The sequence below is a fragment of the Martes martes genome, assembly GCF_963455335.1.
Source record: "Martes martes genome assembly, chromosome: 7".
Taxonomy (NCBI): Eukaryota; Metazoa; Chordata; class Mammalia; order Carnivora; family Mustelidae; genus Martes; species Martes martes.
Window position 1 is genome coordinate 35,759,994 of NC_137894.1, and position 27,889 is coordinate 35,787,882.

General features: G+C 36.4%; 1 protein-coding gene across 1 annotated transcript in view; it reads left to right on the forward strand.

The window, feature by feature from the left end:
- UNC13C (unc-13 homolog C) overlaps positions 1-27,889 on the forward strand; it is a gene marked incomplete at both ends in the record, with an annotated part of 558,183 nt that overhangs the window by 457,219 nt on the left and 73,075 nt on the right. Inside the window, 3 exons of the mRNA XM_080807399.1 lie at positions 10,959-11,047; positions 16,024-16,173; positions 21,105-21,228. Of these exons, the coding sequence (XP_080663525.1) occupies positions 10,959-11,047; positions 16,024-16,173; positions 21,105-21,228 (363 nt within the window). The remainder of the gene's footprint in view (positions 1-10,958; positions 11,048-16,023; positions 16,174-21,104; positions 21,229-27,889) is intronic.

Consider the following 27,889-nt stretch of genomic DNA (forward strand, 5'->3'; position numbering starts at 1 on the left):
TAAAGGCGGCTTTTAACAGAATAATTCCTGAACATCAGTTCTGTGTCTTGTTTCTTCTACCCATGACTGAATCCTACTCTGTCTGGTTTCATGGTTAGTCAGTCAATAGATGGAGCTAATAAGCCCAAAGTTCCTTCTCAGTCCAGTTATTATACTTACTTATTTTTTTAATGAGGGTTTTCAGAAGAGACTGCCTTTAAAAAAAAATAAACAAAACTTCTTAGACTTCTGCTTCTCAATCCTCATGTGTCCCCATCTATGTCAGGGAGCATGGCACATTGCCTCAGTTTTCCTGCTTGTAAAAACAAGCTGGAATGGTATGGTATGGTTTCTGAAATTCATTCTAATTCTAAAATTCTGTGGTTATAAGGACAATCTTGTTAGCAATCCATAGAGTAGAGGTATAGTCCATAGGTAAGACAGAAAAAAAACTTCAGTTAAGAGGAACTAATGTCATGTTACTCATACAAGGTTTGAAGGTATCATTTTTTCCCAAGTACAGAGAAAAAGGAAAGGCATTTTTCCCCCTTCAGTTGTCTAGGCTGAAGAACCTACCTTAACGTATCTCAAAGGCATTTAGTTGATTTGAAGCACAGTGACAGTTGGATTTACTACATACTCGCTTTAATTAGGATGAGAGACAGCTACTGACGTCCAACTTTTGAAACCAGAAGTTAGAAGCATTAATTTCTATAACTGATACTCTACCACAACAGTTCATGCAAACCTGAATGGCATAAAGAAAATGTCATAGTCTATTTCTTAAAATGGTCTTGTTTTGTAAGTTCTTGGGGAGGGTCTCTTCTAGGAGAAATAAAAAAGGAAAAAAAAAAAAAAGAGAGAGAGAGAGAGAAAAGGACCCCAGGGTAAGCACGGGTGGAGCTAGGACATTTTTTTTTTTTTTTTAAATACAGAAGACCATGTACGTTTTTAAATTTCAGACAATGTATCATAGGACCCATGCTGAATGCCGTACCTCTACAAAGTGATTTAGGGCATTTCAAGGAGAGCAATTTCCTGCTGGATTCACTAGGGAATGTTCAGTGATTCCTCAATCATATATTGTAAGTTGAGCTGGCCATTTTAGGATGGCTAAATTCTGATCACATAGAAGGGTTGGAGAGAAGTTATATTAAAAAAAAAAAAAGAAGCACAGCCCAGATAAGATTATAATAAATTGTTTGAAGCACTTCCTTTGTTGAAAGCCAACTGGTGAGGTAGCAGGGTTAGCCTTCATTAAAACAACTCTAGGTATAGGTAGGAGGACAGAATAAAAAAGGAAACAAGAACACAATTTTGAGATAATTGCATTATAATCTAGATGAGAAAAATTCTGCATCAGAAATTGAAGAGGAGAGGATAGAGAAAATATTTCATAGATATTATCATATTTGGTATCCAAGTGAATGTGGAAGGTAGAAGGCAAAAAGGAGTCAAAGATGATTTTCAGATTTCTGCCTTAAACAACTGTAACTTATGTCAGAGACGTAAGTTAAGGATGGGCAGATAATAAGCTCACTTTTTGATATGTTGACATTTAGGTCATCCATGTAGAAAAGGTCGATAGGCATGGGAGAATATAGACATGATGCTCAGACCCCTGTTAAAGCTGTAGATATAGATTCAGGGGGTTGCTAACACAGGGGTGGGAGTTAAAGACATAGGCATGGGTGTGATTGCTCAAGAAGAGAGAATAGAGTAAAAAAAAAAAAAGAGTAGATAAGGAAGGAAAAATATTGGTATCTAAGGAGTACAGAGAAGAATGAAAGGCAAAGACAAATGATAGGCAGAAAAGTAGAGCTAGGAGAAGGTAGTCTCTACGGAAGCAAGGAATAAAGAGCTTGAGAAAGCAAAAGTGAATGCAGCATGAGTGGGTTGAATAAAGTCACTTGAGATCACAATTAAGAGATCACTGGTGATCTATATGTGAACACTTCAGTGTTGTACTCAGCAGAAACTACACTAGCATAGTTAAATATTTAAGAAATAAGGAGACTGAACAGTTTGGTCAAGAGAAGAAAAAAATTACTAGCAAGATGTTGATAAGAAGATAGTACAAAATAAGTTGGGGTTTTATTTTTTAAATTGTTCTATTTTTTTATTTTAACAAAATACTGTTTGAGCACACTTAGAGGATGTGGTCATAGAGGTAATGATAGAGGGATGGAAAATAGAAGGGGATATTTGATGGAACAAAATCCAACAGGAGGAACCAAGTGCTCAAATTGAACAGTGTTTTTCTTGGAAATGAGACTTTCTTTTTCATAGAAAGAGTTATGAAATTTGCGCTTATTAAAGGATTTTTCTGCAAAAAGTTCAGGGTGTAAAATCCGTCAGTCTGATGATCAAAGTTTAGACCCCGTGTAGATGAGGCTCAGGGAGTACTCTCCCTGCTCTGTACTGCTTTAGCAAAGCAAATAACGGAACTCTAACACTGATGAGCTGAACAGGAGGAAAAATAACCTAGTAAACTGTAAACAACAGAAAGGAAATGAGATAGTAATGAACAATGGAGAAAAGGAATCAAATTCACACAAAATATCTTCCCACAAAGACTTTATTTTTCAAGAGTTTGTATTGAGCTTTCGAAAGAATTTAAATGCCTCTTTCCAACTGACTAGTTACATCTCTAGCAAGAGTTTGATGGTTGGATATACAGTTGCTATTTTAAGAGGGTGAAACAACATTAACTCCCTTCACATCCCTTAGGGAGAGAATTCATGCTGGTAAAAAATGAACAAACAAACAAAACATGCAGAGTGGATATGGTAACAATATTTTTAGAACCAGCTGAGTATCAAGACATAATCTGACTTGGTCTGACAATGAGACAAAAATTTGAAGTCAGGACTGAGTTTGTTAACTCCAGAATATATGGTTGCTAAGGAATGAAGCATTTCAAATGCAAAAGTATTCTATTAATAGTCAATGCAAATTATCACTCCAAGAAGGAGCACTCTGGATATCAGGATTTCCTTTGAGGGAAAATTTTCATGCTTCTTTCGGCCCTCACCTCTTCCTCAAATATTTGGTGAATGCCTGGGCATCCTGGGACAGACACCCAGGATGGACAGTTAAGGAAGATAGATTTCAGTGGAAGAGATTAATAAGAGAACAATTAAAAGAGAGTCGTATAAAACATTGTAGTCCACAGCACAGTTGGTGCAGAAGTTAGAGCTCCTAACTGCGTGGGGCCAGAAACAGGGGAGGAGGAGGAGGGAGGAGGGAGAATTGAAGTGATAGGTAAATTGTCTTTTAAAGGAAAAAAAAAAGTAGACCTTAAGGAAAAAGAACTTAAAAGATAACTTGCGTGCTGGCTATCTCTTCCAGACAAGTAAATTATATTATCAAAGCTCAGTGGTGTTACCCGCATGTTACCAGCCTTGATTTTGAGATTCTAAAACCCTTCATGGAATGTGGTTAAGATCTGTTTTGAAAGCTTTACTGTAAATTCACATTTTGACTTCGTATTCTTAAATTTTCAATGTGGAGCCATTTATTGTTTACTTTTTGCCAGGGAAGTTGTCTAGGTACACATGATAATTCAGTTTCTCATAAGAATAAATTTAATAACTGTTACTTTTGTTTTGTTTTGTTTTTACTTTTTAAAAATTGTTTATGCACCACACCCAGTGCACCATGCAATATGTGCCCTCCTTAATACCCCCCAACCCCCTTCCAAAACCCTAAGTTTGTTTCTCAGAGTTCACAGTCTCTCATGTTTCACCTCCCCCTCCGATTTCCCCCAACTCACTTCTCCTCTCCAACTCCCCATGTCTTCCGTGTTATTCCTTATGCCCCACAAGTGAGTGAAACCATATGATACTTGACTCTCTCTGCTTGACTTATTTCACTCAGCATAATCTCCTCCAGTCCCATCCATGTTGATAAAAAATTTGGGTATTCATCCTTTCTGATCTCCATCACAATACTCTGATATATATACACACATAATACATACTACTCCATTGTATACATGGACCTTATCTTCTTTATCCATTTGTCTGTTGAAGGGCTTTTTGGCTCTTTCCACAGTTAGGTGACTGTGGCCATTGCTGCCATGAACATTGGGATAGAAATGGCTCTTCTTTTCACTACATCTGTATCTTTGGGGTAAATACCCAGTAGTCAATGGCAGGGTCATAGGGTAGCTCTATTTTTAATTTCTTAAGGAATCTCCACACTGTTTTCTAAAGTGGCTGCACCAACTTGCATTCCCACCAACAGTGTAAGAGGGTTCCCCTTTCTCCACATCCTCTCCAACACTTGTTGTTTACTGTCTTATTGATTTTGGCCATTCTAACTGGTGTAAGGTGGTACCTCAATGTGGTTTTGATTTGAATCTCCCTGATGGCTAATGATGATGAACATTTTTTCATGTGTCTGTTAGCCATTTGTATGTCTTCTTTGGAGAAGTGTCTGTTCATGTCTTCTGCCCATTTTTTGATGTGATAATCTGTTTTTTGAGTGTTGAGTTATCAGCCCTTTGTCTGTAATGTCATTTGCTAATATCTTCTCCCATTCCGTGGGTTGCCTCTTTGTTTCCTTTGCTGTGCAGAAGCTTTTGATCTTGATGAAGTCCCAAAAGTTCATTTTTGCTTTTGTTTCCTTTGCCTTTGAAGAGACGTGTCTTGAAAGAAGTTGCTGCAGCCAATGTCAAAAAGATTACTGCCTATGTTTTCCTCTAAGATTTTGATAGATTCCTGCCTCACGTTGAGATCTTTTATCCACTTCAAGTTTATCTTTATGTTTGGTGTAAGAGAATGGTCGAGTTTCGTTCTTTACATGTAGCTGTCCAATTTTCCCAGCACCATTTATTGAAGAGACTTTCTTTTTTCCACTGTATATTTTTTCCTGCTTTGTTGAAGATTAGTTGACCATAAAGTTGCCGGTCCATATCTGGGCTCTCTATTCTGTTCCACTGGTCTAAATGTCTGTTTTTATGCCAGTGCCATGCTGTCTTGGTGATCACAGCTTTGTAGTAAAGCTTGAAATCAGGCAACGTGGTGCCCCTAGTTTTGTTTTTCTTTTTCAACATTTCTTTAGCAATTCAGGGTCTCTTTTAGTTCCATACAGATTTTAGGATTGTTTGTTCCAGCTCTTTGAAAAATACTGGTGGAATTTTAATCAGGATGGCATTGAAAGTATAGATTGTTCTAGGCAGTATAGACATTTTAACAATGTTTATTCTTCCAATCCATGAGCATGGAATGCTCTTCCATCTTTTTTGGGTCTTCTTCAATTTCTTTCATGAGTGTTCTGTAGTTCCTTGAGTACAGATCTTTTACCTCTTTGGTTAGGTTTATTCCCGGGTATCTTATGGTTCTTGGTGCTATAGTAAATGGAATTGATTCTCTAATTTTCCTTTCTGTATTTTCATTGTTAGTGTATAAGAAAGCAACTGATTTTTGTACATTGATTTTCTATCCTGCCACATTACTGAATTGCTATATGAGTTCTAGTAGTTTGGGGGTGGAGTCTTTTGGGTTTTCCATATAAAGTCATCTGTGAAGACAGAGTTTGACTTCTTCTTTGCCAATTTGAATACCTTTTATTTCTTTTTGTTGTCTGATTGCTGTTGCTAGGACTTCTAGTACTATGTTGTACAACAATGGCGAGAGTGGACATCCTGTCATGTTCCTGATCTCAAAGGGAAGGCTGTCAGTTTTTCCCCATTGAGAATGATATTTGCTGTGGGTTTTTCATAGGTAGATTTTAAGAAGCTGAGGAATGTTCCCTCTATCCCTATACTTTGAAGGGTTTTAATCGGGAACGGATGTTGGATTTTGTCAAATGCTTTTTTTGCATTAATTGAGAGGACCGTGTGGTTCTTCTCTCTTCTCTTATTGATTTGTTCTATCACATTGATGGATTTGCAAATGTTGAACCACCCTTGCATCCCAGGGATTAATCCCACCTGGTCATCATGGATAATCTTTTTAATGTACTGTTGGATCCTATTAGCTAGGATCTTGTTGAGAATCTTGGCATCCATATTCATCAGGGATATTGGTCTGAAATTCTCCTTTTTGGTGGGGTCTTTGCCTGGTTTGGAGATCAGGTTAATGCTGGCTTGATAGAAAGAGTCTGGAAATTTTCCTTCTGCTTCAATTTTCTGAAACAGCTTCAGGAGAATAGGTATTATTTCTTCTTTGAACATTTGGTAGAATTCTCTAGGGAATCTGTCAGGTCCAGGGCTCTTGTTTTTGGGGAGGCTCTTGATGACTGCTTCAATCTCGTTACTAGATATTTGTCCATTCAGGTTGTCAGTTTCTTCCTGACTCAATTTTGGAAGTTTATAGGTTTCCAGGAATGCATCCATTTCTTTGAGGGTGCTTAACTTATTGACATATAACTGTTGATAATAATTTCTGATGATTGTTTCTATTTCCTTGGCATTAGTCATGATCTCTCCCTTTTCATTCATAATTTTATTAATTTGGGTCCTCTCTCTTTCCTTTTGGATTAGTTTGACCAGTGGTTTATCAATCTGATTGATTCTTTCAAAAACCAACTTCTAGTTTCATTGATGTGTTCTACTGTATCTCTACTTTCTAACTCATTGATCTCTGCTCCAATCTTGATTATTTCCCTTCTTGTGTGTGGGGTTGGCATAATTTGTTATTGACTTTCCAGTTCTTTAAGGTATAAAGAGAGCTGGTGTATTCTGGACTTTTCAATTATTTTGAGGGAGGCTTGGATGGCTATGTATTTTCCCCTTAGGACCGCCTTTGCCATATCCCATAGGTTTTGGACCGACGTGTCTTCATTCTTATTGGTTTCCATGAATTGTTTAAGTTCTTCTTTGATTTCTTGTTTGATCCAAACATTCTTAAGCAGGGTGGCCTTTAGCTTCAAACACTTTAGCAAGTGTTTGAATTCCTTCCAAACTTTTTCTTGTGGCTGAATTCCAGTTTCAAAGCATTATGGTCTGAGAATATGCAGGGAATAATCCCAATCTTTTGGCATCAGAGCCCTGATTTGTGACCCAGTATGTGGTCTATTCTGGAGAAAGTTCCATGTATGCTCGAGAAGAATGAGTATTCTGTTATTTTAGGATGGAATGCTCTGTATATATCTATAAGGTCCATCTGGTCCAATGTGTCATTCAATGCTCTGTTTTAATTATTGATTTTCTGCTTGGATGATCTATTACTGAGAGTGGTGTGTTAAGATCCCCTACTATTAATGTATTCATATCAATATGACTCCTTATCTTGATTAACAGTTGGCTTATGCAGTTGGCTGCTCCCATATTGGGAGCATAAATATTTACAATTGTTATATCTTCTTGGTGGATAGACTCTTTAAGAATGATGTAGTGTCCTTCTTTATTTCTGACTACAGTCTTTAGTTTGAAATTTAATTTATCTGATATGAGAATCACCACCCCAGCTTTCTTTTGAGGCCTGTTGGCATGAAAGATGCTTCTCCATCCCTTCACTTTCAGTCTGGATGTATCTTTAGGTTCCAAATGGTTCTCTTGTAGACAACATATGGATGGGTCCTGTCTTTTCATTCAGTCTGCAATCCTGTGTAATTATGGGAGCATTTAGGCCATTCACATTGAGAGTGACTATGGGAAAATACGTTTTTATTGACATCATGTTGCCTGTGAAGTCCTCGTTTCTATAGTTTCTCTCCATTAATTTCTGTTCTATGTCACTCTTACATTCTTTCTTCTTTTATAAACCACCCCCCCCCTTAATATTTCTTGTAGTGACAGCTTGGTGGTCACATACTCTTTTAAACCTGGCCAGTCTTGGAAGCTCTTTATCTCTCCATCCATTTTGAATGTCAGCCTTGCAGGATTAAGTATTCTTGGCTGCATGTTCTTCTCATTTAGTGTCCTGAATATGTTTTGCTGCCCTTTCTGTCTTGCCAAGTTTCTGTGGACAGTAAATAACTGTTACTTTGAATGCTTGGTTTCTTTGTGTTTTTTTGTTGTTGTTGTTGTTGTTTTGCTTTTTTGCTTTTAATAACTAAACAACACTACAAAAATGCAAGTTGATTTTGTTATTTGATACCATATTACAGTTAGAAACTGGCTAAGTTTTAAATCTTGGAGGAAAAAAAATCAGGTAGTCTTTTACCTTTTCAAAGTAGCCAATAGTTTGTAAAACGAGCTATTGGTAATTTAGGCAATAAAGCCTGACAGTCCAAGTTATTATTCTTCACAAACTTTAGGAAGTTTGTAGTAGCAAGGAAAATTTCTCCAATACAGGCACATAAAGAAATGCAGAATTCAAAAATTGGTTACTTTTCTGCCTAAAGAGATTGTTTTATAACTAGATGAGTATGATATTTATGACAGTTATTATTACAAAAGACCTTTAATTTAGCTTCATAATACTGAATACTGTTTCAGTGGTTTAATGGTATGATTTGGATCAGATAAACATCGAGTACTTAACTAAAACTAAAACTTTCCTTTTTTTTTTTTTTTTTTTTTTTTGACTGGTTACATGACAGAGGTGTTTGTCTCCACCTACTTAGAAACTCAAGCTTCTCTCAGGAAATGAAAACTGTCATCCAATATTGAAATTGCTATAGACTTGACAGTTTCAGATTTTCAAGCAACAGCCAATTATTTGATAAGAAATTTCCATTCACAAAATACCAAAAGTGGACTAAAATAATTTATGGGAAAATAGCATAATCTCATCCAACTGACCTACCTATCCATTGTATATGACTTTAAAGTCATTATCTTAACAAGTGAAAAACCATCAATATATATCAAACTAATATGAAAACTAAGTGCACATTTTAAATAAGAAGTAACCCCATTTCCTAAAGAAAACTCTACTCTCATAGACATTTCCTTGGAGACGGCAGATGTGTCAGTGGGGAACTACCATCTGTCACCCCAAGTGGCTTACCAAAGAGTGGGGAGCCTGAAGAAAATGATGGAAGGGCTTCTCTCTCATTCTTATTCCCTAACAATCTTATCCAAATGAAATCAGGTTAAAATTGCTATTAGGTGAATGGCAAGACAATATAATAAAAAAACATTCAGGCTGCATGGTTCCCTAGGATTAGGACAGGAAATCCACAAATGTCTTCCTGGTTGAAGTTTGAGGAGTTATGGTTTTTTGGGCTATTTGTGTTTTAAATGTCTGTAAGTGTCTTTTTAAAGTATGTACCTTCTAATTGTCTTTCTGAATCACTGCCTTACAACCAGTTATAGCTTAATGGAACTCTCAGAAAGTATAAGACTCAAGGATATTCCAATTTTCCAACTCCTAGAGAAATTAATATTTGTTATACTGGTTTGTGTGTCTGTAGGTAAGAGCTGGGACCCTGTCTGTTGATACGGACAGAAAAAAGATAAAGTCCTGAAGAATCACATCAGCTCTATAAGGGCAGCAGAAACTAACCAATGTGGAAACCACCTGATTTTGAGTCAAAGCTGACATCAAGGATTGGTCTGATATAATCAACAGTTAGATGCCAAATGCAGTTTTTTATTTCCATTCAAGTGTTTTTAGTTGTGTTAATACAAGCTTGTTGAGATATATAAATAATACTTCTTCCTAACATTTTCTTAGTACTAGAAAACACTCCTGGAGGATTACAGTACTTAATGACCAGTGTATACTGGGACATTAATTGGTCCTGGGCTTGCTCCCAGGAGTTTAAATTGCTATTGGGTCCTGCATTTTTACTGTCCTTCTTGGGTTCTCCTGTTTGTACTAAGTCCTCCTTTAATTTGTTCTACTCCCAAAAGTTGGCTTTATCCTATCCCTATTTTTCAATAGTAGACCAGCTCGTATAAGAATACTTATACAAGAATTATATATATTTTCCTTGGCAGGAAAATAATTTCTAAAGACTCAAAGAAAGGATGGCTTAAATTTCAGAGAATATTCTACATTGCCTTACATGAATTCCTATCAACTTGAGACAATGCGTCTCTTACAAGTCATTCTTTTTTTTGACAACTAGTTTGCAAAAACACACTTAATGAACAGAATAATTTTCTAAAGTGCTAGTAGAGTTTGTGTTGATCCTGAACTTTAATTACAAAAAATATTCTGTCAGTTAGTAGATTGATGTATTTGTTTATGTTTATGCATAGTAGAGGTTTTTGGTTTTTGTTTTTTTTGTAATAGTTAACATTATTTTAAGAACTAAAACCAAGTAAAAAGAATAGGTGGCTTTTTTTAAAGTTTACATTGGAAAAGTAAGCTTCAGATATGTTATCTTGATTTCATTATTTTTTCTTTTGACACTAAATTTGCTCAAAAGTTTAATTTCAAACTATAAATATTTGAATTCTTAAAGCAAAAGGAAAACAAAATGAGAAACATTGGATCTTGAACTCTGAACTGCAAATTGGCATCGAGGAAGAAAAGTCAGGCCTATCACCTCAGAGAAACATTGGAGTACTTGGATAATTTATTTTTCCTATTTTTTTAATTTCATATTAGACAATATAGCTAGACAACTATGAATCGCCTTCATAGTTGAAGGCAAATATAAAAATGCCTTCAAATAAGCTACAATGGAACACTCAAAAATTATTTTTTCTTACTGTTTTTTAAGTTCGTAATGGGCCTATGTATTTACAGGGATATTAAAGATTGAAATACATTTTGAAGCAACATGTGTATTCGACTCATGTATAATATGATATATTTTCAAAGTTATGAAGTGACTGTGTTCCAGAGATTATCTTGTCATGCCTTGCATCCCATTGCTGTAACCAACAAAGGCTTTGCTATGTAGTTCTTATTTCTATGCATGCCATGCATTTCGATCAATTTTTTTTTCATATATATTGAGAATTTCCTAAATTTTTCATTTGAATTCAAAGATGGAAATAAAGGAACGGGAAGAAGGTATATATGTTCTGTTGTTTGAAGTTTGCCTTGTAACAAGCAAAACACTTGTAGGAGAACAAAAGCATGCTTTCTCAGAACTCCAGAGTAATACTGTTTATGGTCTCTCTGCAGCTAGATCCTGAAGCTAGTACTATTCTGAAAGAACTTCAGGTTAAACTCAGTGGGGTTCTGGATGAGCTCAGCATCACTTATGGTGAAAGGTAAGTGACCTGAGTAGTTACTAGCCAATTGTGTTAGTTTTCAGCTAATAGTAATCATGCTTTCAGTGCTGTTTCTCTCCTTTGGCGGGTAAATCCATTTAACTTCAAGATTCTATCCAGGCATTAGCTCATCTGACCAATCTTTCACAACCGCACAATAACCGTGATGTCTTGCTACATGTTCCCCAGAACTCGTGTAATCCTTCAGTTGGGTAGCACATACAACACTATGCTTTAAATTCTGGTTTACTTGCCTGTCTCCCTGACTTTACTGGTATACTTCTTAAGGGCAGAAATCACATGCCTCATTCCTACATGAAATTCTAGTGTTTAGAGCTTAGCAATTGGCTGTTGAAAGAAAGGGAGGGAGGGAGAAAGGCATGGAGAAAACTTTTACATACCAAAGAAGACTGAATTGCATTTAGGCCATTTATTGCAATGTAGTTGAACTTCCAAATAACTGAATCCAACCCCATAACCTAATTAAGTCAGGGTTCTAGGTTTTAGGGCTTAGGAATCTTAATGTAATTACCCCATGGGAGAGTACTGGCAAATTTTTTTTTTCAGATTTTTAAAAAATTAACTTTGTTTGTCTATACTGTGGCTCTAAAGAAGGAACAATTCATCTGAGATAAACTTCACTTTGGTCCTATATGAAAAGGCCATTGTATCATCATCAAATGTTAAAATAGAAAAGCAAACACATCTTTGGAGAGGTTCATTAATTTCATATAGAATTTGCTTTAAATATTAGTTCAATAAATAGACTTATTGTGTTCAGTTCTCAAGTGACATTATAAAAATTGCTCTAATGGTGAAGGCTAGCTATCTCTTTGAACACCACTCATCAATTATTAATGGATTTTGGAAAGATACATGCTTAGTAAACATTTATTGTTTAGATATGCTATATTTATATCAGAAAGACTAAAAAGAAAAAGACACTAAAAGCCTCATGTAGTTTTTTTCAAATATAGCAATGATGTAAAGTAAAAAAAAAAAAATCCCATACTGGCCTTCTCTTTATTATCAGGGGTATGTTCATTGTCTTTATACAGCCTACCTTCACAGGTGATGAGCCAGAGATAGCCTTGTGCATTGAGTGCAGGGTGGGTGACTGCTCTGCCTTCTGTTTCGTGTTGTTAGCTGAACTGGATGAGTCTGCTTACTTGGCCTAGATGTTAATAAGCAATTTGAAGGTTCTTTTTACCTGGAGTTGGAAATGTAGACATTGTCCCAGAGACATGGGAGCTCATTGGCTCTGACTCGAGTGACACTTAGTTGATGGGGCCTTTGGTCAGCCAGTTTACCCTTACCTCTCTTCATTGTAGTTGTGAATTAATATGTGGTTAGCAAAAGCCTGCTGCATTTAGCTGGGAAGGCAAAAATAGAGGTTATTTAGCAAAGTCAGGGAAAATAAAAAGGTGTCAGGGAGAGCGAGGGGTGTTCAGAACCTCATGGGAAATAAGATGACTAAACAGAACAGTAATCAGAATAGAAATAGAAAAAGTATATTCAAATTACTTTCTATAAATAGTCAAATCATCCTTATGAATAGTTTTTTTAAAAAAATTGTTCTGTTTTGTTTAATGAAAGGGAGTTCAGGTTACAAAGGCTGAAATAGGAATTATGATTTTAAAAATTAGAGCAAACTTCAGTTATGAAATAAGGAATGGTGCTCTCAGAAGGGCACTGGAGGTATTTTGCTCCTATGAAGCCAGGTGTTTTAACCTAGATATTGAAACTCCTTGTTACCCTGTACTATGGCTTCATTATTTTTTAAAATATAGGAAAGAATTTAATATTTTGTGCAATTAGAGCTAGGATTATTGGAATAAACAACCCACATGTCCTGCTTTTCTTATAAAAATAATGATTATCATATATCCATTGGTATCAATTTATTTCTTACACAACCACCCAGATCCACGTCACACACACACAGGGTGGGTAGCAAGTCTGTAATGCTCAGGGTGACCATGCTGTGAAGTCAAACTGGATCATTTTAGTCTGTATCTACCCTCTTTAGAGTCTTAATTAGCAGCTTAGAGCTTTAAAATTAAGTGTGTAATTAATTGTCCCAAACCTATTTTATCTGGTGTTCTTAAAACCCACAATTAAATAATTCTAGTGTATGTTGCTGGGAGGATAATTTCACATCACAGGAGAGCCAGCGCAGACCCAAATCACACATCTGAAACCTGGGTTTCTGGGTTCTTGACACGTTCATGGGGTACCCACTTGTGACTGAAACTAAGTGATGTCATTTCAGTGATATCTTAAAGATGCTCGTAAAGATGTTCGTACATTTTTCAAAACTGGTGCCACTTCGGTTTTTGCTTACACTTTGGACTTTGGCTTTTGGTTTACTACATTTCTTTTAATGATGCCTTTGGTACCAGGGGCTAGCTGGGTTACATAAAGAATTCAGGAACATTTCCTAGGAATCTTCCCTTTAGTATTTGGTTTCATGAGTGCTCACAAAATCCATCAATATTAACTGGTACCACTTTTATTCAAGCTGATTACTAAAGACTTCTCCAACTAAAAAGTGGATAGAGAAAAAGTATTTTGGACAAATTTACCAAAAATTGATTCACCCTGAATTAACGCTAAGATAAAATGTCATTCTCTCTGATAGACTGATAACCCTTCCTCTACATACCTGATCTCACACACACAGAGCTGGCTTCCAGTGGGAATTCACCTGTTGGAGGAGAACTCATTTAAACATTTTTGTAACATGACTCTCATACCTTCTGCTCAGTCTATCCTCCACCCTAATACACTGATTTGAGAATCAGTGCAAAAGAAAGTAGCTATTTCAAAGGTTATTATTACTATAGTCAGCAGGATCATTGATGACCCAGTGGGAATCAAACTAGTTCAGACTTTCCAACATGATGTACCTTTCTTTTCTATTGTCCCAAATATTTACCACCTCAGTCCTCAATAAATAGACACACTACCACTTAAATTTCTCACCTTCCCCACCATGCCCAACACTACCTTCCTCCATAACCACTGCCTGACAAAAATCCAAAGGCAAGTCTAGCCAGATAAAAGCCAAATGTTCACACATCTGCATTCCTTTGGACCTGAGTCTGAAAGAGACATATAGTATTTTTAAATATTTGTAGAATGCATGCATGCATTGATAAATATTTATATTCTTTCTACTTAATAATGGAAGCACTCTATAGTGAAAATCCCTAAACTTCTCTATAAAATTTTAGGAATTTGTACAGTTGGATACTTGTCAAATAATATGAACGCTGTAACCTTTGTGTGTGGAGAAAGAAGAAAGGGACAGACTTGATTGCAGTACTTTATAAGATGGACTCTTCCCTTTTAATCATCAGCATTCTAGTGACAGAACTGTTTCCCAAGCTTTCATTTATCCCCATTCTCCTAAAGGATTTTTTCCTACCTGCCTGTATATCTGTTATAATTACTCCTCTTGTTGGAAATACGAAAGTGACAGACAAAATGGAGGAATGGCGGCAATGATGAGTCTCCATTATTTAAATCGCCTACTTTGTGCCAGTTACTTTTGTAAGGGATATAAAGGATGAAAAATAATGCTAAAGATTACTCTTCACAGAGTTATTTAGATTCTCAGAGTGGTGAGGTAATAAAAGTGGGTGGAAGGAGAAGAGTCCTTGATGCATTCAACCATTTTTTTCTTGAGCCACCTCTTCGTTCATCTTGTTCCATGGTGTGGCTATATAACACTAAAAGAAGGGAAAAAAAAGTCCCTGCCCTCATGAAGCTTACATTCTATTTGGGCAACAGGCAATGAACAAATAAAGAATAAAGAATATGCAATGTGTCAAATAATTACTATATATATATATATATATATATATATATATGCATGCAATTAAGGAGAAAAAAAAGAACTGCAAGGGAATGGTGAATGATAGAAATGTCATTTCAGATTGAGTTCAAAAGACCTCTCTAAGGACCTCACATTGGGCATATGCCTGAAATAATTGAGGTCGAGAGACCCATGAGAAATTTCATGGAGGAGGGAACATAATAGTGGCCATGAGGTAAGAGTGTCCTCAGAGAATTCTGAGAGCACTAAGATTTAGGATACTTTATAATGATTTGCTAGTGGATATTGGGTATGAGAGAAACTCATTAGATTTCTAAGTGGAAAGTTTTCATAGGCATGAAGCTCACATTAGAAGTCAGGTCTGCTGTTGTGTTTTGGAATTACCAGTATATTGATGGTGTGAAAGCCATGAAACTAGGTACAATTGCAAACAAAACAAAACAAAACAACTCTATTTGATGGAGAAATGGAGTGATCCAATTATCAAGCATAGAGGATTACAGTGTAGGGTTGCCAGATAAAATATAGTATATACACAATTAAATGTGAATACCAGATAAACAGTAGATATATTTAGTATACATATGTCTGAAATATTGCTTGGGAAATACATGTACTAAAGAATAATTCATTATCTGAAATTCAGATTACCTGGGTATCCTGACTTTTCATTTGCTAAGTCTGGCCACCAACTTCAGTTGTTAGAGGTCAAGTAATAGGGAAAGAAGCATAGCCAATGAGGTTAGAGGGAAGCCAAGAGGGTATGGAGTCCCAGATGCCAAGTGAAGAAGGTGTACCTACATGCCGAGAATCTTTCAAGAGCAGTCATTTTTCCAAACAATGCTCAGAGGAACATCTCAACTATTAGGGTGAGAGATGGGGGCCACATGAACCCCCACTCAAATTAATTCAACCCAAAGAGCATTCCTTTTATCTGCTTTATATATATGGATCCCAAGTAAGATTTCTTCCAGCAAAATTTTTTACAGCTGAACCAGAAGTCTGAAGACTAAGCAGCAAAGGAATTCACACCATTTGAAGCCAATCAGACTCCTCAGAGTTGAATTAAACTGACACAGACAAAGAAGTCATAAATGCTTGCTTTTGTTTCAGAATTTATATTCCTTACTTTTAGTTTCCAGCTTATCATTGAAGAGTGTATAAAACAGATGAGTTTTGAACTAAACCAAATGAGAACAAATGGAAATACTGCCTCAAATAAGAACAGTGCAGCAATGAATGCAGAGATTGTATTAAGACCCCTCATGGACTTCTTGGACAAAACGTAAGTCTTCCACCTGGTTTTCTCTTTAACCACTACCCTAAATTTGATCGATATGGGGTTAAGGAAAAAGTTGTTTTCCTCTACATAAGAGACTTTTAAAAAGTTTTCTACAGAAATAGGGGCACCTCGGTGGCTCAGTGGGTTAAAGCTTCTGCCTTTGGCTCAGGTCATGATCCCAGGGTCCTGGGATCGAGCCCCCCATCGGGCTCCCTGCTCAGTGGGGAGCCTGCTTCCTCCTCTCTCTCTCTGCTTCTCTGCCTACTTGTGATCTCTGTCTGTCAAATTAAAAAAAAAAGTTTTCTACAGAAATATAATAATTCATTAAAAAGGAAAAGACTTCTAGTTCATTACCTGATGGGAAAAAAGTAGGAATGACTTCGTGCAGGAAAGGAAGAAAATGGAGAGGAAATAAATACTGGTAACCAAGGAGTTTGGTGTTCTGAGGGGAAGGAGCGTTAGGATTTGATGCTCCTCAGATAAGACATTGTTTTGCATCCTCTTGGATGTCAAAAAAGACTGGATTAAGTCCAGAATGTCTGATATCATGTCACAAACCTGAAGAAGAGAATAGCACAAATAAGACTAGAATTAATTCAGCTCAGAGACAAGTTGAGTGCCTGACTCAACCTTCAATAATTTATTAAGTACCTATCTTTACCAAATTTTATTCTAGGCCCTAGGTAGTGATGAAAAAGAGAGTCAAAGTCCCTGAGTGATGGAAATGATGGTCTCATAGTGGTGGAAAAGCAGACCTTTGTGACCAACTAAGACGGTGTTCTTAACCAAAAACTCTTGCTTTTTAATGCTTCTGCTAAGTCTCTACTCTTAGTAGCTCTAATTTTATAAGTTTGGAGTAGAGTCTAGGCACGTATATTTTAAAATGTGTCCATAATTGGGAACCAATGATGTAAAACAACCAGAGACATGTTTTCTTTTTTTTTAAAAAAGATTTTTTAAATTTAATTTTTTCAGTGTTCCAAAATTCATTATTTATGCACCACACCCAGTGCTCCATGCAATCCATGCCCTCCTTAATACCCACCACCAGGCTCACCCATCCTCCCACACCCCTCCCCTCCAAAACCCTCAGTTTGTTTCTTAGAGTCCACAGGAGACATGTTTTCTCAAACAGTGATACTTAGCACCAAACTGAGGGTAGAAAAGTAAAAAAAAAAATTTGAAAACCTACGAAGGGACCAGTGTTATACATGGTAGTTTACACATGTTACCTCATTTAATATTGTTGCAGCAAATTAATTCATACCAAAGGGACCAAGATAAATAAGGATATAGTACCTTTCTTTAAAGAAAAAGACAATAGAGAAAGAATTATTAAGGAGGACCTATTCTATAACTTACATTTTAATTCCATTTCCCTTTCCTTATAGTCTTACTGCAAAGGCAAGACTATGTTCTTATGACTTTAATTTTAGTATTTGGTAAACAAATTAAGTTTTCTGTTCTTTATGAGAAAATATCTAGGAGATAGCTTAGCAGAAGGGAAGTAGGCAAGTGATGTAGAAGAAAGGACAGAAACTCAGAAAGCCTTCTTCACTTCCTTAGTTTCTTAATGTATACTTTTACCATCTAATTTCCTACACAATCCCTTCATGTTTTTATTGTATTAGATGGCTCTTTTCTCTGGCCAATATGGAATCAAATCATACAAACATACCACCATTTTGTCAGGAGTGTAATAGCGAATGGAGAGCAGTACAAAAGAGTGCCAATTCTCTTAAAACTCCTACTGGAAGAATGCCTTCTGGTTTTTTGACCTCCAGCCAGCAGTTTGGAGACATGTCATTTATCATTAGCAAAACTATGTATTTTTGTATATATTGTAACCAAACATTATAGAACATACAGAAAGTTCTAACTTATCCTAATACTGTCAACTACTAGCTGAGAGACCTTGAATCCATTTCACCATCTGTAAAATGGGGCTAATACATAAAGTCAGTGGACCTTTTTTTCTCAGCATATTTAAATTATTTTAATTTCTGTTTCTATTTTATTTCTATTTTTATTTAATTTTCTACTTAGAATTATACATCATTATATCATCTTCTATATAACTTTTTCTAATTCATAGGAGAAAGGGACAGTATATAAAGATACAAAAAAACCTTTGAGCTTTAAAAATTTGTGAAAGATTAAAATTTTTAGAAAGAGACATGAGGCATAAAGAGTTGCAGAAATTCTCAGAGCTAATAAAAAATGTGTAATCCTAAAGCCATTTGTTAGGGGAGATTGTTAAAAGTCAGATATTAGTTCTGTTCTCAGGGAACCAACAAGTTAGACAGGGAAAATAAACACAATAAGGTGTAAGTTTTAATTCCTTGTTCAGATCATTGATAGATATTCCATTTGGTTGGATCTTTCCAGGTGGATAGGACTTAGAGGCATGGAAATGAGGGACAGGGATTTTGGGGGAGCGAGAACACCCGGATATGGTTTTCATAAAAATCTGATCAACTGTATGACAACAAATTCCTATTGCCAGCTGGTATACACGGTATTTGAAAATTGTCTGGTTGATTGGTCTGTGGTCAACCAACCTAGATAACTCTGTTTCCAAAATATAGGCTTTTCAGCTTGCCTTATGCTGTTGGTTAACTCTGACTAAATTAAGGAAGCAGTTACTAGACCTCCTGTTTGTTCATTTAAAATGAATAATAAAGGGCTGGGAGTCTTCAAGGTAGCTTTGAGAAAAATCCCCTTAGAAATCGTGTTATGTTACAAATGTACAGGTTCTCTAAATATAACATTTTAATTCTTTATGCTTCCATTTCTTCACCAAGACCTCCCCACTCTATAAAGCAAGCTGTAAACTCTTTGACCAGCTGGCAGAAATCCCATGCAGAGCTGCAAACAGGTCAAGGATTTTATACTTGTTCTTTCAATTCCAGTCTCAGCCGAGTTAGCTGGCATGCCAAGTGTATGAGCGGACCATAAAAACAAGGTCAATTCTTAAACTCAGACCTTTTGAAAATGGAAATGACACGTCTGCTACAAAACTGACAGATTCGTTTTGTCTCAAATTACCATAGGGATGTCTCCGAGATTAGGTCCTGTCATTGGGCTATGATCCATCTGCTGGTTTCTACCCTACGTCCGTATCTCCTATCGTGGCTGCTGCCCTCCAACAGTGTTATGCAAAAGAGAGGGGCTACACGTCCCATAGCTGTGCACAGGGGCCCCGTCTTTCCTCTTCATCCAAAGGGTGCTCTTCTGCATTTTCATATACTAGGGATCTGCATATAGTGGTGTCAGGAGAAGTAATTCTACATAAATGTGTATTTGGCAAATTTTTCCCTTTGCCTCTCACATGTCACATGCCTTTATATATTAATCACATGCATTTAAAGTAATAAATTCTGTCTCTATTAGAAACCAGAATTCAAGTTATAATTTCTGAATCCAAAAGCATACAGAGTACTCGGCAGCACTATAGGGAGTTAATGAGGCTATCCTGAGGCCCTCTGCGAAACAGGTTTGATTAGCTTTTATTAAAGGTGCCTCAAAGAGTTCAGTGTCCTACTACAGAACTTTCAGTAAATGTCTGTGCAGCTCTGGGACTTCACAGACCGCTGGGTCTTCATGCAGTAACGTATTTGTCCAGGGCAGGAGGGGGGCATTGGACGACACCCTGGATTTGGAGGATTTTTCAGCCTTCACTCACTAGCTTCACTTCCTTGGACAAGTACCCTAACTTCTCAGAAACTGTTTTTGGATTATAAAATGGGTATAGTAATAAACAACAAAAAAAAGATCTGCCAGAAGAGGTTTTTAAACTAAGGCGTTATATAAAAATAGGTGATGTTATCGTCATTCTCACGCTGAGAAGAATTTGTAAGAAATATTAATTTAAACCTATTAAGGCTGGTAAATTTGGAATCTTCATAACTGAACTTAGAGAAACAGAACAGATTAGTAGTTGTCAGAGGTGGTGGGGGTGGAGAATGGGTAAAAGTAGTCAAAAGTTAGGAACTTCTAGTTAGAAGATACATAAGTCCTAGGAATGTAATGTAGAGCACAATTACTATATTAACAGTATTTTATAATATATTTAATAATTGCCGAAAGTAGGATAGATCTTCCAAGAACTGTAAAGTGTCTGAGGTCATGGATGTTAACTACATTTACTGAGGTAGTCATTTTACCCTATATATGCATGTCAAATCATTACTATACACCTAAACTTACAAAATGTTCTATGTTCATTGTCTATCCGTAAAACTGCAACATAAGTAAAGCTGGTAAGTTTTGCCTCTTGAGTAAAATTACATGCATCTTTTTTATGTTGGAGCAGTGTCAGGTAGTGATGAAAGCATGTTTCTTTGATGTTTGGCCTTTATCGTGAATATGGGGTATACAGTAAATAGAAGTTAGGAATGTGGATGAAAATCATATACTTTGGGGGCCTTGATGTCAATTTAGGAAACAATTTAAGTGGAGAGAGACCCTGAATTCGTTTTCTACCAAATAGCAAAATGTCAAATATATGTGTTGAAACATATCTTTGATATTATGTATTTTGTTCAATAAATGAAATGTAACATTTGAAAATTATAAAGGCCTATTCATATATTAAAATCTCAGTATCGAGGAGCACTTGGGTGGCTTGGGTGGTCAGTGACGTGACTGCCTTCGGCTCAGGTCATGATCCCAGGGTATCCTGGGATTAAGCCTGCATCGGGTTCCCTGCTCAGCAGGGAGCCTGCTTCTCCCTGTCCCTGTGCCTGCTGCTCTGCCTGCTTGTGCCCTCTCTCTGTCAAATAAATAAAATCTAAATCAATCAAACAATCAATCAATCTCAGTATTGAGAAACTTGAATTTCTGATCAAAAAAATAAGTTGATACTCTCATATGAGGCTTTTAAATGATTAAAAGTTTTATTTTAAGTGATTATATGTTTTGTTTTATTTCAGATTAAGTCTCTCGGCAAAAATCTGTGAGAAAACAGTCCTGAAGCGAGTTTTGAAAGAGTTATGGAAGCTAGTTCTTAACAAAATAGAAAAACAAATTGTTCTCCCTCCTCTGACAGATCAAACAGTAAGTATTTAAAACCAAGATTCAATTAAACTTTTTGTTCTAATTTTTATTTTTTATTATTGAAATGTAGTTGACATACAATGTTAAATTAGTTTCAGGTAAACAACAGTGACCTGACAATTCTATATTCAATGCTCACACAATGAATGTAGTCACCATCTATTAATATATAAAGAGGTTATTAAAGTATTATTGGCTGTTCCCTATACTGTACTTTTCATCTCGATGATTTATTTATTTCATAATGAAGTTTGTACCTCTTAATCCCCTTCACATATTTTGCCCACCTTCCCACATACCTCCTCTCTGACAGACACCACTTTGTTTTCTGTATTATGAGTCTGTTTCTGTTTTTTTGTTCATTTATTTGATTTGGTTTTTAGATTCCAGGTATAAGTGAAATCATATGGTATTTGTCCCTCTCTGTCTTACTTAGTTCACTTGGCATAACACCCAGTAGGTCCATCCATGTTGTCACAAATAGCAAGATCTCATTCTTTTTATGAGTGAATAATATTCTATTATGTGTATGTGTACACACAAACACACACACCACATCTTCTTTATCCGTTCATCTGTTGGATGGACATTTAGGCTGCTTCCATATCTTGGCTCTTGGAAATAATGCTGCAATAAATATAGAGGTGCATATATCTTTTTGAATTAGTGCTTTCATATTCTTTGGGTAAGTACTCAGCAGTAAAATTACTGAATCATATGGTATATCTACTTTTAATTTTTTGAAAAACCTCCATACTGTTTTCCATAGTGGTTCCCCCAAATTACATTCCTATCAAGCAAAATCAAGTGCGTGTGGATTCCCTTTTCTCCACATCCTCACCAATAGTTTTTATTTGTCTTTTAGATTCTAGTCGTTGTGACTAGAGTGAGGTGATATTTCATTCTGGTTTTAATTTGCATTTCCCTGATGATTAGTGATGTAGAACATCTTTTCAGGTCTCTCTTGGCTATGTGTGTGTCCTCTTTGGAAAAATGTCTATTCAGGTCCTCTGACCATTTATAATCAAATTACTTAGGGTTATTTTGTGTTTGTTTTGAGGTTTTTCAGTGTTAAGCTTTGTAAGTTCTTCACATGTTTTGGGTATTACCCCCTTAACAGATAACATCATTTGCAAATATATCTCGGATTCATTAGGCTGCCTTTGCATTTTGTTGACTTGGTTTGCTTTTCAAAATCTTTTTATTATAGTACAGTCCCAGTAGTTTTGTTGTTGTTGTTATTTCCCTTCCCTAAAGAGAAAGACCCATAAATATGTTGCTAAGGCCAGTTCCCAAGAGATCACTGCCTGTTATCTTTTAGGGGTTTTATGGATTTAGGTCTTACATTTAATGTTTAATCCATTTTGAGTTTATCTTTGTTTATGGCATAGGAAAGTAGCCTGATTTCATTCTTTTGCATGTAGCTATCCAGTTTTCCAACACTATTTATTGAAGAGACTATCTTTTCCCCATTGTACACTGTTGTCTCTTTTGTTATAAATTAATTGACCATATAAGCATGGACTTATTTCTGGATCAATAGCATGGTTTATTTCATGGATTGCCATTCTGTTCTATTTATCTATGTGTCTGTTTTTGTGCCAGTGCCATACTGTTTTGATTACTATGACTTGGTAGTATATCTTAAAATCTGGGATTGTGATACCTCAAACTTTGTTCTTTCTCAACATTCCTTTGCCCATTCAAGTTTTCCATACAAGTTTTGGGATTATGTGTTCTAGTTTTGTGAAAAATGCCGTTAGTATTTTGATACGGATTTCATATAGACTTCCTTGGGTAGTATGGACATTATAATGATATTATTTCTTCACTTACATGAGCATGGTGTATTTTTTCATTTGTTTATACCATCTTCAGAATATAAGTGTTTCACCTCTTTGGTTAAATTTATTCCTAGGTATTCTGTTCATTCCTCTGGTGCAATTGTAAATGGAATTGTTTTCTTGATTTCTCTTTTTGCTACTACATTATTTGTGTATAGAAGTGTAACAGATTTCTGTATATTAATTTTTTATCCTGTAAGTTTACTGCATTCATTTATCAGTTCTATTAGTTGGGGGTTTTTTTTGTTTGTTTGTTTTTTTGGTGGAGTCCTTAGGTTTTTCTGTATATATAGTACCACATCACCTCAAAAAGTAACAGTTTTACTTCTTCCTCACCAATTTGGATGTCTTTTCTTTCTTTTTCTTATCCAATTGTGAAGCCAGTCTTCCAGGGCTGTATTGAATAAAAGTGGTGAGAATAGACATTCTCATCTTGTTCCTGATCATAAAGGAAAAGCTTTTTTTTTTTCATCTACTGAGGATATTAGCTGTGGGTTTTTCATATATGCCCTTTATTATGTTGTATTTTGTCAAATGCTTTTTCTCTATCTCTTTTATTTTTTGGAGTGTCTTTATCTGGTTTTGGTATCAGGGTAATACTACTTTGGTTTGAAAAGATGCTTAATAATGATACCAATCTTCTTAAATTCATTGAGATTTGTTTTGTGGCCTACCATGTCGTCTATCAGTCCTGGAGAATATTCCATGTGCACTTGAAAAAAAAATGTGTATTCTGCTGTTTTGAGATGGAATGTTCAGTATATATCTGTTAAATTCATCTCGTCTAATGGATTCTTCAAAGCCACTATGTCCTTTGAATTGCTGTCTGGATGATTTATTTATTGATGTATTGATGAGATGTTACTGTCCCCTCCTATTATTGCATTACTGTTAGTTTCTTTCTTATGACTATCAGTGTTTGCTTTATGCATTTCCATGCTCCTGTGTTAGTGCATGGATATTTACCAGTGTTCTGTCCCCTTGTTGAACTGATCCTTTTGTCTTTATGGGATGCCCTCCTTTGACTCTTGCTATGTAGCCTTTGTTTAAAAGTCCACTCTGATATAAGTCCTGCTACTTTAGCTTCCTTTTTGCTTCCAATTGCATGGAATATCTTTTTCCATCCCTTCTCTTTCAGTCTTTACATGTCCTTAGGTCTGAAGTGAGTTTCTTGTAGGCAGCATATACATGGGGCTTTTTTATTTTTTATTCCATTGAGTTATCTTGGAGCATTTAGTCCACTTACTTTTAAAGCACTTACTGTTAGGTATGTACTTAGTGCCAATTTGTTGTTTTCTGGTTGTTTTTGTAGTTCTTCTTTGTCCCTTTCTTCTTTGGCTTTCTGTGGTTCAATGGCTTTCTTTAGTGTTATCCTTGAATTTCTTTTTATTTATTATATATCTTAGAGGTTCTGATCTGTGGTTACCATCAAGTATATATAAATATCAAACGTTAAGTTGGTAGTCACTCAAGTTTGAACACATTCTAAAACCACTCAATTTTTACTCCCCCCTCTACATTTTGTTAACGATGTTATATTTTAAATATTTTTATTTTGTACATCCCTTGACCTATTTTGGGTAGATAGACTTGATTTTGCTATTTTTATGTTTTAACCTCCATACCGGTTTTATAGGTGATTAATGTACTACCTTTACTACAGTTTTGCTTTTATCTGTGAATTTTTTCCTTTCATAGTTTTCTTATACTTAAGCCTTTTATGTCTACTTAAATAACTTAACATTTCTTCAACACTTCAACATTTCTTATAAGACTGGTTCTGTGTTGATAAACTCCTTTAACTTCTTTTTGCTGGGAAACTATCTTTTTTTCATTCTGAATGACCACCTTATCAGGTAGAATATTTTCCACTGTAGATTTTTTTCCTTTCAGCACTCTGGCCTGCAGTTTCTGTTGAAAATTCAGCTGGTAGCCTTACAGTGTTTCCCTTGATGTCACTGTTTTCTTTTCTCATGATGCCTTATCTCTCCTTAGCATTACCTTTTGCCATTTTAATTATCACGTGTCTTGTCGTGTATTGTGTACTTCCTTGGTTTCATCTTGTTAGGTAAGGGTTTTCTGTTCTTCCTGGGCCTGGATGTCTGTTGTCTTCCCCAGATTAGAAAGTTGTTGAACCCCCTTCCCTCTCTCTTCTCTTCCTGGGATGCCTAAAATTCAAATGTTATTACTCTTGATGGTGTTATTCTTGGGTTTTACTTGATGCTGTTCAGCTTGGATGCTTTCCGTGACCCTGTCTTCCAGATTGCTAATCCATTCTTCTAGTGTATGTTTCATTTCAGTTATTGTATTCTTCAGCTCTGACTCTTTTTTATATTTTTTATCTCCTTTTTGAAATCCTCATTATGTTCATCTACTCTTTTCTCAAATCTGGTGAGAATCTTTATGACCATTACTTTGAAAACTTTATTAGGCACACTGAAGAATTCTGTTGAGATCTTTTCTGTGACTTTTGTCTTATTCTTTCATTTGGGACATATTTTTCTGTCTCCTCAGTTTGTCTAACTTGGGTTTGTTTTTATGTAGTAAGTAGGTCACTGCCATTTCCTGGTTGTGACAGTTGTGGCCTTGTAGAGGTGTCCCATGGTCCCCTGTAGCACAGTCTCTTCTGGTCACTAGAACCAGGGGCTATAGGGTTGTTGCCCTGTGTGGGCTGTGTGTACCCCTCTGTTGTGGCTGAGCTGCGACTGCTGTGAGCTCACTGTTGGGTGGGGCCAGCACTCATCCTAGATATCTACTATTGGACTCTGACAGCTTCTTGCACAGCAAAGGGTAGTGCTTGCTCCCTGTGCAGCCATTTAGAGGTCCAGCTGCAGGAACTATGGACATGCTTGTGTGGGAGCGTTATCTCCCATTCCAAGAGCAAGAGCCAACCAATCTAGAGGGGCACTGGGCCAGGGCATGTTTGCTGACAAGGTAGATAGAGTTTTAACACTGTCTCCTACAAGTGTCTGGCTATCCTGGCTGGGGAGGACAAGAAAAATTGCACCTGCCACTTTTATTTCCAGAGAAATCTGCAGATGGCTGACCCTCTCGCACACACCCTAAAATTAGTCAATCAGCCCTCCTGTATACCCTGGGCACTTTTTCAAACTACTGCTTCTGTGGTCCTGACCAAGTTATTTAAGTTGCTCTCTCTGTAGGAGCAGGACTTGGTTACCTATCACCTTCCAGGGCTCCCAGAGTTAAGCCTTGCTAATTTTCAAAGCCAGATGTTATGTGGACTTCTCTGCCCTCTGTGGGTCCCCAGGACTAGGGGTGCCCCGTATGGGGTCTTATCTCCTCACTTCTCGGCCCTGTGATGTCTCTCCTATTTGCAGTGAGTCACACCAGGTGTTAGGTTCCTGATTGTGTCTCTGCCCCTCCTACCCTTTCCGATGGGGACTTTTCTCTACGACTAGCTTTGGAAGATCTGTTCTGCCAGTCTTCAGGTTGTTTACAGAGTTAGTTGTATAGAGGTAGTCGTTTCCTTGGTGTGTACGTGGAAGGAAGTGATCCTCCTGTTCCATCTTGTTCCTCTCTCCCTTGGTTATACTTTTAGTAACCATCTAATTGTACTTTAGTGAATGATTTTCATCCAGCTAAAATAATGACTAAATCCATTTTGAGAAAAAGTCTTCAGCAAACAGTAACTAAACAATGATCATTCTGAGGACATTTTCCTATACAAATCAATTTTAAATAGTGTCAGTAGCAGTCAAATTTCACAATTCCTTGATATTCAGAACTTCATTTTTTGGGAAAAAAAAAGTATGAAAGTTTAACTTACAGCATTATCTGGTCTATACACTTAATTTTACTGTGAAACCCCAGGGAAATAAATTTAGGATAGAATACCCCCACTGTGCTTTTTTCTAAAACATGATAATTTAAGAAGATAAATCCAACACTGCTATATGGAATATTTTTCTCCTTTCCATTTTACTTTCATCTATTACCTTTCTACTTGGAGGTTAATAGAGGAGATGCCTTTTACTGGCTTCAAAGAACATGACTGTATCATACATAGTGAAATAAAAAGGAACCAGAAAGCTCATTTGGCAGCAAAGTTAGACAGTGGTCAAATGGATGCACACAGTACCAGGTTTCTCAGTTCACATATCCCGAATCAAACAACAAAAAAGAAATAACCCTAGCATGCACATATTATGGAACAAGTATTTTTTTTTCTGTGACTGAGAAATATAAGTTGATGCAAATAATGAGTAATAATAAGCTAAACTCATGTTTTGACACCATTAATCGTGCAAACTAAGTCCATATTTCACGAAATTCTATAGGAGTTATTTTCTTATAAAGTGTTCAAAGATGCCAAGATTCATGTTTTTGCTGATTTCCTGCCAGCAAGTGATAAAATCTGTTATAGCCTACACACATATGGAAAGCCAAATTACATATATAAGCATACATGCACCCTTGATTCTGCTACATTTCTGTAACACCAGTTAGCTCTAATGGAATTGGTAACAGCGGGAATGACGTCAGTATAATCTGGAAGTTGAGTTGGTTTATGTGTAAATTTTCCTAGGTGGGAGGCTCTGAAATATAATAGAAGACCTATAAGTTCAGCAGAAAAGGAAAGGACACTCAGCTAGGCTACTACATGGCGGTGGAGGGCACACTTGGACATGGTTCTTCTACCCAAACAGATGAAGCTTGTATGACTCTCACACAGGGAAGGCTATCCTCTCCCTGTTGAGAGTTCCAGTTGTATGAGTATTGCCCCAGCCCACATTTGTACTCCTTTGTTTGGGTTATTTATTATTTTGCACTTCTACTACCCCCTTGTGGCAGCCACC